The sequence below is a fragment of the Sinocyclocheilus rhinocerous genome, unplaced genomic scaffold (assembly GCF_001515625.1).
Source record: "Sinocyclocheilus rhinocerous isolate Xijiao unplaced genomic scaffold, SAMN03320098_v1.1 scaffold2754, whole genome shotgun sequence".
Lineage (NCBI taxonomy): Eukaryota > Metazoa > Chordata > Actinopteri > Cypriniformes > Cyprinidae > Sinocyclocheilus > Sinocyclocheilus rhinocerous.
Window position 1 is genome coordinate 250,098 of NW_015634251.1, and position 9,916 is coordinate 260,013.

The following is a 9,916-nucleotide window of genomic DNA, read 5'->3' on the forward strand; positions in this document are numbered from 1 at the left end:
CTTAATACTGTGTTGTTACCTGAATGATCCACAGCTGTGTTTTTTTGTTTTGTTTAGTCCCTTGTTTGTCCTGAACAGTTGAACTGCCTGCTGTTCTTCAGAAAAATCCTTCAGGTCCCACAAATTCTTTGGTTTTCCAGCATTTTTGTGTATTTGAACCCTTTCCAACAATGACTGTATGATTTTGAGATCCATCTTTTCACACTGAGGACAACTGAGGGACTCATATGCAACTATTACAGAAGGTTCAAACACTCACTGATGCTCCAGAAGGAAAAACCATGCATTAAGAGCCGGAGTGTGAAAACTTTATGAATTTAAAGATCAAGGTAAATTTAACTTATTTTGTCTTCTGGGAAACATCTTCTGTAGCTTCTGAAGGGCAGTACTAAATGAAAAAAATATATTTAGGCTAAATAAGAAAAATTTACACATCTTCATTCTGTTCAAAAGTTAATGCCTGATCTTCAAATTCAAAAAGTTTTCACCAATTTCAATTCACCCGGCTCATAATGCATGGTTTTTCCTTCTGGAGCATCAGTGAGCGTTTGAACCTTCTGTAATAGTTGCATATGAGTCCCTCAGTTGTCTTCAATGTGAAAAGATGGATCTCAAAATCATACAGTCATTGTTGGAAAGTGTTCAAATACACAAAAATGCTAAAAAAAAAAAAAACAGCAGGCAGTTTAACTGTTCAGGACAAACAAGGGACTCATGAAAAAATATCACACACAAAAAAAAAACACAGCTGTGGATCATTCAGGTAAGAACACAGCATTAAGAATCAACTTTTGAATGGGGTCATTTTTATAAATTTAACTATTGTTTTTTTCTTGCGCACTAAATGTAAACATCTTTTATTTGAAATATCTTATTCAGGTCACTAAATAAACAATAACATGCATTTTGTATGATCCCTCTTGTTTTGGGAAAATAATTAACATTTTGCAGATTCTGAAAGATGTATGTAAACTTTTGACTTCAGCTGTATTTATATCCTAAAATATATAAACAAAATTTAAGTTTTTTTTTCTACTTCAAAATTTCACTTTCAAATCAATGTGTGTGTGTTATATGGATGTTTAAATTTAAATATAAAAAGAAACATTAAATCAAAAATTTTAATAATATATTTTAAAATATATTAAAATATGTGCATAGTAGAATTTTCTTTATCAAAAGAATTCATTATTGCAGTACTTTGACATTAAACACTATTTTGTCTTACGTAATTATCTGCAAAAGATGCCAAGTGACCATGAACCACGGAGGTTAAACAGCGATGGGAACCCAACTGCCACCTCCTGACACCTCCTTCCTCTGTCTCCAACAGCAGATTGTGTTGTGACACACGGGGCTGTTGATTATTCAGTTCCACCTGCTTTCCTGTGCTTTGTGCCCTGCTGTTACAGCAGGGGAATTCTCCTCTCATACATACTTCATGCGATCTCCACCCCTGCTGAGGATACTACGAGCCTCATCCATGATATCACTGCTTCAGTAAATTGAATGGCACATATGACAAGATGACAAGGGCTTTGAGTCAAATTAATGATAAAATATTGTAAGTCCAGCACACAATTTTATCCAAAATAGACACAAAATAGGCCTACTTGATAAATCTTAATGTACTGCTCATTTAACGTACTGCTCTGAAAACATTCAATGATGTGAAGATGAAGAATTCCAGTTTGGAGAATAAATGAATTTGCAAGTAGGGGAGAAGAGGGAAGTGTTTACATTAGGTCTATTCCAATTAGCCTCAGTCTCTGAGGTGTTTAACATACAAATATAACCTTGAAAGTGTCTCTGTGTGCCTGTTGTCTATCAGACCACGTTAGCCTTCTGAGACTCCCTGAGGGTTGAGATTTTGAACTGCCCCATCAGGCCAATAAACTTTTGGCCTCCCACCCACCATTAATCAAACTACCGTGTGTCCAAAACAAACAGAGACAGGGATCAAAGAGTAATTTGTCCAATAATCCAGTCAGTTAGTACTGTAAACAAACCTTTTCATGGTTTTAGTCAAGGGGATTTTTATGAGGATTCATGCGAGACTTTACTGTAAAATGACTTTAAAACTGAAATTAAACCACACATGCATGTCAAAACGGATACATTTAATCACGACTATAAGGATTAGGGCAGAAAAATATAATAGTTTAAGAATTAGCCATTGACATTTTGGGGGATGTATCATCTGGGGGGAATTTATCATGTATGAATTCAAAAGACTTTGGGAAATGAAAGTAAAACACAAGTTTTCCCCTAAAGAAAGCAGGTAATTCACAGATCATTAAAGGTGAAAGTAAAGTCAGTAGGCGGAAGGACAAGGATATGTGAACAGCCCTATTGACCTCATGTCTGTGGCTATTGGAGTGAAAACAATCTAATTAATTACTCTGGAGACAATGAAGATGCCAGAATATGCAGGAAAAGCTGGCAAGTGGCATGATTTAGTTTGTATGTGTCAGACATTCAGTGTACTACTATATCCACTGTTATTCTCACAGGCTATGTGATTTATAATAGCCTATAAATCTATTTATATATAGTTTTGTAATCAAAGAACAACCCTAGTGTGGACATTTTGGACAACTCGTGTATAAAATTAGCATTTAAGTGGAATTTTTTTATTCGGTAAGGATGAGACAAAAGTTTCCCAAAAGGCTGAGTCGTCGGGGAAATATTACGTTTCCGGACGGAGAAGGAGGCAAGAAGAATGTGAGACGTCATGAGCATGGCGCAAGCTGATTGGCTGTTGTGCGGCACATATAAACCCCCAGTCCATCGTTCAATCACTTGGGCTGCGGGCAATTCGCGGTGTTGTATGTACAGAAACGGTTGTGAACTCGCGCATCCTCGTTTTGGTCTGTTTTAGGTGTTTTTTGGTTTATTTTGTTCGGTTATAGGATATCGCAAAATCATGAAAGAGAGAAGAAACGCACAGCCACTGGTGGTCAGATGTAAACTGGTGCTGGTTGGGGATGTTCAATGCGGGAAAACTGCGATGTTACAGGTTTTGGCAAAGGATTGTTATCCAGAGGTCAGTAGCCTACAGCGTTTCTGAAAGACGCCCATTTATTAAATTAATTCTAAAATTATAGCATTAGAGCCAATGGTTTTGCCGAATAACAAACTGTTGTTTCTCTCATACATGTTAGTTTCATTGTAACATGCTTTGGTTACCAAGTGAGTTAGTCCATATAATTTATTTTACTGGCATAACAATAAAGCATACATTAAATCGTTTTTCGTAGTGATGAAGAACGATACGTAAGCATTTAAAGTGTCCCCCCCCCCAAACATCACATACATGCAGCATCACATGCGTTGATCGGTGTTAATATGTTGCATCTTCTCCACAGACGTATGTGCCCACAGTATTTGAGAACTACACAGCCTGTCTGGAGCTCGATGGCCAGCGTGTTGAATTGAGTTTATGGGACACATCAGGTAAGACTAAACGGGTGATTCGGTTACTAAATACTAAAATGGATCAAAATGGACAGTAACATTTTTATTTGTGCATATTATGCAACTTGGATGGTACGCGTAATGTAATGAAGCAGTATCATTATAATGAAATGTCATGTGAAATGGGGAGAAGGCATAGTATATCAGTTCTGGTATTATATATAAAACATTACATTAAAATATATTAAGAATATATATATTATTCATGCAATTTTGCTTTGGAGTGCATTCATAGTCTGTTTGAAATTGTCTGGAGAATACATTAGAAATTGGAAACCACAGTGATTGACTTAAAAATATGCCATTGTCTTGACAATTTGTTGTCACGGCTCTGTTGCTCTCTTTATGGTTGTTACAAATTGTAGCGGTTTTATATTCTGTTCATGGCAACAGTCTGGCTTGTTTTGAACTGTGTTGGGCCAATCCAGTCATGTTGATTACTAAACTACCTGATTAGAATATTGAATTTGAACGCAAATATAATTATTTATGCAAATGCTGAAGCAGTGCAGGAAGATGTAAATGCTGAATAATTGCAACAGATGTTTGCAATGAAATGACACATAAAAACAAATTTCTACATGCTTTATATAGATTTGATGTTTAAAATCAATGTCACCCATTCAAAACAGTGTCCACTGGACCAAATTCAGTGTGATCAGAACTTCTGTCTGTTTCAAAAGTAATAAGTACAGATGATTTTATTATTATTATTTTACTGTACCGCTCTGGTATCTAGTTAACTTGAATATTGTAAAAGTTTAGAAAATCCTGTCATTTTCATTCTCAAAAGTGCCTGTTGAGTACCTTGTTAACATGATTTTCAGATGGAAGCAAATTATGATAAACTGATGATAAACTCTCTATGCCCTTAATACCGGAAGTTGCGTAAAGTCAGCCAATCAGATTAGAGCTTGTCAAATCAACAAAGTGTTTTCTAGTTTTCTGTGCAATATGCATCAGGCATGAGACTAGACGTCTGTCTGTCTGTCTATCAGCTGCCATACAAAGTCAGCAGACTAACGAGGGAGTAGGCCTATGTGGTCACTGAGGCAGTTCACATCTGCCCACGGCTTCCTATTGTAGCCTATTGACCTGATTATAATGTGCTGTTTGTCTGCTTCACACTGCTCATTTCTGAATCCCTAGTAAATGACAGACATGATAATCTCATGTGTCTTTGGATGTGTGCTAAACGCACGCCAACAGAAGCATCATAATTAGCACCCAGAAATGTCTGGCCGTCCACTGACTGTGAAGTGTGGGTGATAGGACTAGGTTTCTGTGATGTGTTTGTCTGTTTGTATGCATGCAGTGGAGATTGGCAGACGGTGAGTGAGGAAGCAAGCAAGGATTGCGATTTCATGTACAGATTGTTGAATGAAATATGTGCTGTTAATATGCCTCAGTCTTTTGCTCGTGCTTTTTGATCTGATTTAGTCTGCTTGGAGACAAGCCAGCTGAAACGCAGAGTACGGTTTAAGGGGATGAGTCCTGGCTTGTATGAGGATGAGAGGGCAAACCAGAGTTTTATCCATTTTTTAGCCGTTAATCATGGCTGAGGCTGTAGATTTTGAACTGTATTTCCATCAAGTCAAACAGATATTCCTAGTCAAAGTACTCTCAAATATAAAATGTAATTATTAAAAGTAAAAACTGTAATATTGTGAATTATTTATGACCATTTAAAACAATTCGATTCTGTTTTAATAGTTTAAAATGTCATCTATTCCTCTGATGGCAAAGCTGAATTTTCAGCAGTCATTACTCCAGTCTTCAGTGTCACATGATCATTCAGAAATCATTCTAATATGCTGATTTTGTGCTCAAGAAACTCTCTTTATTTTCAATGTTAAAAACAGTTGTGCTGACTTTTGTGGACTTTTCAATATTCTTTGAATATAAAGTTCCAAAGAACAGCATTTATTTGAAATAGAAATCTTCTGTAACATTATAAATATATTTACTGTTGATTTTGATCAATTTGATGCAACCTTGCAGAAAAGTAATTCTGTTAAAAAAATTCCTGGTCCCAAACTTTTCAATGTGTGTATATTCATACAGAACTGCTAAATGATGTTCCATTACATTCAGTGCACACTGCACAGTAAAAAGTTGAATTGCTGCTGCTTTAGTTTTGTGCATAAAATCAAAACGGTGCCAAAGTCATAACCTAGAGTAATTAGTACATTTTCACTTTTTCAGTCACTTTGAATTAAATTACTACTGAAGTAAATTTAGTTTGAACTCAAGTAGAAACGACATTTAAATGAATGGAAACAAAGATGTTATGACATAATGATGGAATAATTTTACAGCGTGGCAGTTTTGCATATGCACATGCATGTTGTTTATGGGCTGTAAGATGCTGGTTGGTAATATTCTCGAATTTCCCTGTGTGCTGTTTATATCAGCTCTGTGAATGAGGCTTCTTATTAGTCTTTTCTTTATTGATTGAGCTGACCTCATCATTGGGTTTCAAATGGCATGCTTTGAGGCCCAGAAAGGAGTTACAGGTGAAAATCAATCCTCACACTTAATCACGACAGCCAATTGGACCTACTGCAGGCTCTTAGAAGATGGCTGTCTGTATTTCTAATATGGAGGCTATATTTAATTTGCATTGCGGTATTAGCAATGGATTAGGTGGCATTTGCGTTACACTGGATGTACATTTCTGCGAATATGAATTCTGCTTCGGTATGGGATTGACTACACAAGATCATGTGCGTAAAAATAGTGCTCCATTAGCACATTAAAACAGCCAGTAGATTAATGGGCTCTCCAGTGGCCATTGGCAGTTGATGACAGGCACCAGTGAAGAAACACCACCGTAGCGCTGAGATGGTATTCCCTGAGGGGTCATGGCCAGCCCCTCGCAGTGAGAGAGAGGGGGGATTCTTTGTTAGGCCCCCATCATGTTCTGTGATGGAATCTCTGGGATCTTAAGGAAAGGGGGGAGGGGGATATGGAGAACGCTCTAGGTTTTGTTCTCATCATCTCTACTGGGAAGACGGACAGGGGCTTTCATTTGCTTCTAGCTCCTTTGTGAACGTTGACCTCTCTCAGCCCCCTGCTCACATTTACATGAGTCTGAGAGTGCTGATTAATTCCCACAGATTCCACTGCGTTGAAGTTTACTCTTAGTCAGCTTTTTCATTCTGTGCCACATTTGAAATGTCAACTACTATGCAATATTTATGTACCATTATAATATTTATTAATATTTTGATAATTGGCTTTTATTTCATTTTATTTGTAGCATAAGTTTTAGTAATTTTGTGATTTTTGTATTTTTAATATTTATATTTAGCTTTGTCTTCAGTTAGTTGCCAAGTTAACATTTTATAACTTAAGTTTTTCATTTAACATTTGCTTTTCATTTATTTAAAGCATTTTCAATTTGATACAATCTTATAGTAGTTCATATAGATTTCTTTAAATCTACCCACCTAACATACAAAAAAATATTTTAATGTTTTAGTAAATGCATTTTAAAACATTAAACTATAGCCTACATTAAAATGAAAGTTAATCTTTCCATTATAATAATTTTAAAAAACGTTTTAAAGTAATTTTGTTGCACATGTTTAACTACACATAATCAGTAACTATTTAAAGTACACAAAATGTATGCTTTATTATGAGTCAAACTTGAATGCTGATGATTTGCGGAATAGTTCATTAAGTGAATTCATCAAAATGATTCAAACTGATAACTTGTTAGTCTTTTTGAGTGATTCATTAAAATAATCATTTGTTATTTGTTCTTTAATTATACTACTACTACACTATATGTTTACCTTTTTTAAGTTTAGCAAACTAAAACACCGTAAAAAGATGTATTGTCTGACACTATTTTGCACACAGTCTTTATCTCATCATATTCAATAGAGACCACAAGCTCACTCGCATGAATAAAATGATTTATTTTGATCTGTCACTGTAGATTGAGAGTAGAGAAGCAGGAAACAGTGGCATATTATTTTCATTATATGATACCATCTTATTCACACTTGAATGATATTTTCTTTCCTTAGTAAAGCATTAAGCAATAATAATTGACAGGATCTGTTATCGCTGTATCATTGAGACTGTCAGAGATGGCTTAGTCATGAGAGATGAGAACTGTGAACATAACTCCTTTAATAAGTACTGAAATGAATCATTCCTAAATTAGAAAGACCACCTTTTAAGTGACGTTTCCACGAAACAAACATGTGACATCAAGCACACTCGTGTGCGCACCAATATGTATGTATTTAACAATTTTATTATGTTTCAGAATATGTCTGATGCAACTTGCCAGTTACATTCACAGTTCGAAGTCATTGGTAAAACAGCTAAATTAGTTTTTCAAAGAGTGAAAGGGTTCAGCAGATGGAATACGGTACGGCTCTCGTCTGTGCGGCGCACAAAAGCAGCCCACTCCACCTCCATCTGTTCTCTTCACAAGACTCTTCCTGCGCCCAAGGAAAAGGCTGTCTCATATCAATCACATGCACACATTGGCCCACTTTTCAGCGAAGATAGTTTTGCTCCAGGCATGGCGTCACAACAAAAAGCATTTATTCCGATTGTAGCAACTCTGCTCTGCTCTTTTTTTTCCCACCCTTTTTTGCACGCTTCACAACCCCTCCGTCTGTTAATACGCAGACAGCATAACATCCTCTTGTTCAGCCGGGGAACATGTGGCCCAGGGTTGAGAGCTGATCTGTGGTTTGTTCACTGTGTGCAGGGTTGTTCAATAGAGCGGTTCTGTGATCCAAGACTGCGGGTGGTACAGGATTCAAGTTAGATAATGCTCACTGCCAAAAGTGTAAGCGTCAATGTGTCCTTTTTCAGATTTCAAACAGTGGTTTGAGTGAGTTTTGGTAAGCTCATCATGTGAGGGTCTTTGTCTCTGACTGCTGGGATGTGTCATTTTGTCAAGTTTAATTGAAATTGCTCCTCAGTCCCTAGGTGTACATCTACATCGATCGCTGCATTAGGATCAGCAGCAATTGAATGCAGCCTCACGCTCAGGTTTGTGTGTCCGTGATGTCTTGGTAGGAGAGAGAAAATAGGCAGTGATCTGTGCTTCAGAGTGAAGATAGTCTGCAGCGGTCCTTTCAACTAGTGATCTCCATAATGAAACGAAGGCAAATTGGCTTTATACATTTACATTCATGTTGATGTTAGGTTATTTAAAACTTAAAACATGACTCTTATGAGCAATTCTTTCAACGAATGTTGAAAGTTGTCAGTTTGTGTGAGTCTGATGAATCCTTCACTGAATGCGATTTAATTGCAGTCAACATGAAATAAGTCCGTGAAGGATTCATCAGACTGATTCAAAATGACAACTCATGATTCTTTGAGTCTTTGTGAGTGATTAACTGAAAGAATTGTTCAAGCATCATGTTGACAGTTTTAATTAACTTAAAATCAACATGATATAAAATTTCAAATTTTACTTATTGCCTTATGATTGTACTTAATGTTTAGGGATTGTAAAAAAAAAACTTAATTCTGGTTCCATTAACGATTTACTGCTTGTGAGAAAGTAATATTTGGAAAAAGAAATATAATGTCATTGCCAAATGATGAGAATTTAATTAATGCATACATTTAAAACACTTCTTGCAAAATGGGTGTTTAGACTCTTTTTCAGATGTTTTCAAAGATAGCACATAACTGATAAAATGTTTGATTCACTAAAAAGATCCAGCTCATGAGAGTCATTTGTTTGGGAATTTAGATTTTGCTGGTTGCATTGAATGTGTTAGATTCACTAAAAATAATCTGCTCATAAGAATCCGTTTGTTTGGGAATCAGTTAAACTACACACAGGTGCATAATATTTGATTCACTACAAAGAACTAGCTCATCATGAGAGTCATTTGTTCGGGAATCGGTTAGACTATACTGTTTGCTGGTCTAATAAGAATCAAGTCAGTTGTTTAGGAATCAACCGGTCTTACAGTGGGCATGCTTGATAGATTTGCTAAAAAGAAAAAACCTGATTCAATTCATAAGCATGATTTGTTTGGGAATCACTTGGGCTACACTGAAATGTTTCTTTTATTGAGTAGTAATAATCTCCATTTTCAATGGCAAGTTAATCAATATTACTAACTTTGAGGCTTCTACAGCGCATGGCCTAACTTTTGTATTAATGACTCATGCAAAGACCTGAAGACCGTTACATGTGAGATTCAGGAGGAGACCGAGGCAAAATGAATCCAGAAAAGGAGACTCTGCAATAGTGAGGTGTATATAAGGCTGTTTACACCACCCCAGCATCTCCTCTGTACCAAGTGGGTGGCCACTGCTCTGTATCAAATGATCGATAGGCAGTTAAGGGACGCCTTTAGGAAGACGGCGCTCTGCAGATGGTTGACTCCAAGGCTGTTGCTGTGGAAACAGGGGGACTGGAGGTATTGGGTGCGTGTGTGTG

At 36.5% G+C, this 9,916-nt stretch overlaps 1 protein-coding gene across 1 annotated transcript in view; it reads left to right on the forward strand.

Annotated features, from left to right (window-relative positions):
• The first annotated feature begins 2,805 nt into the window (after positions 1 to 2,805).
• Positions 2,806 to 9,916, forward strand: part of rnd1b (Rho family GTPase 1b) — an 11,940-nt gene continuing 4,829 nt past the window's right edge. Inside the window, exons 1-2 of the mRNA XM_016559326.1 lie at positions 2,806 to 3,046; positions 3,369 to 3,456. Coding sequence (XP_016414812.1) covers positions 2,927 to 3,046; positions 3,369 to 3,456 — 208 coding nt within the window. The 5' untranslated portion in view covers positions 2,806 to 2,926. The remainder of the gene's footprint in view (positions 3,047 to 3,368; positions 3,457 to 9,916) is intronic.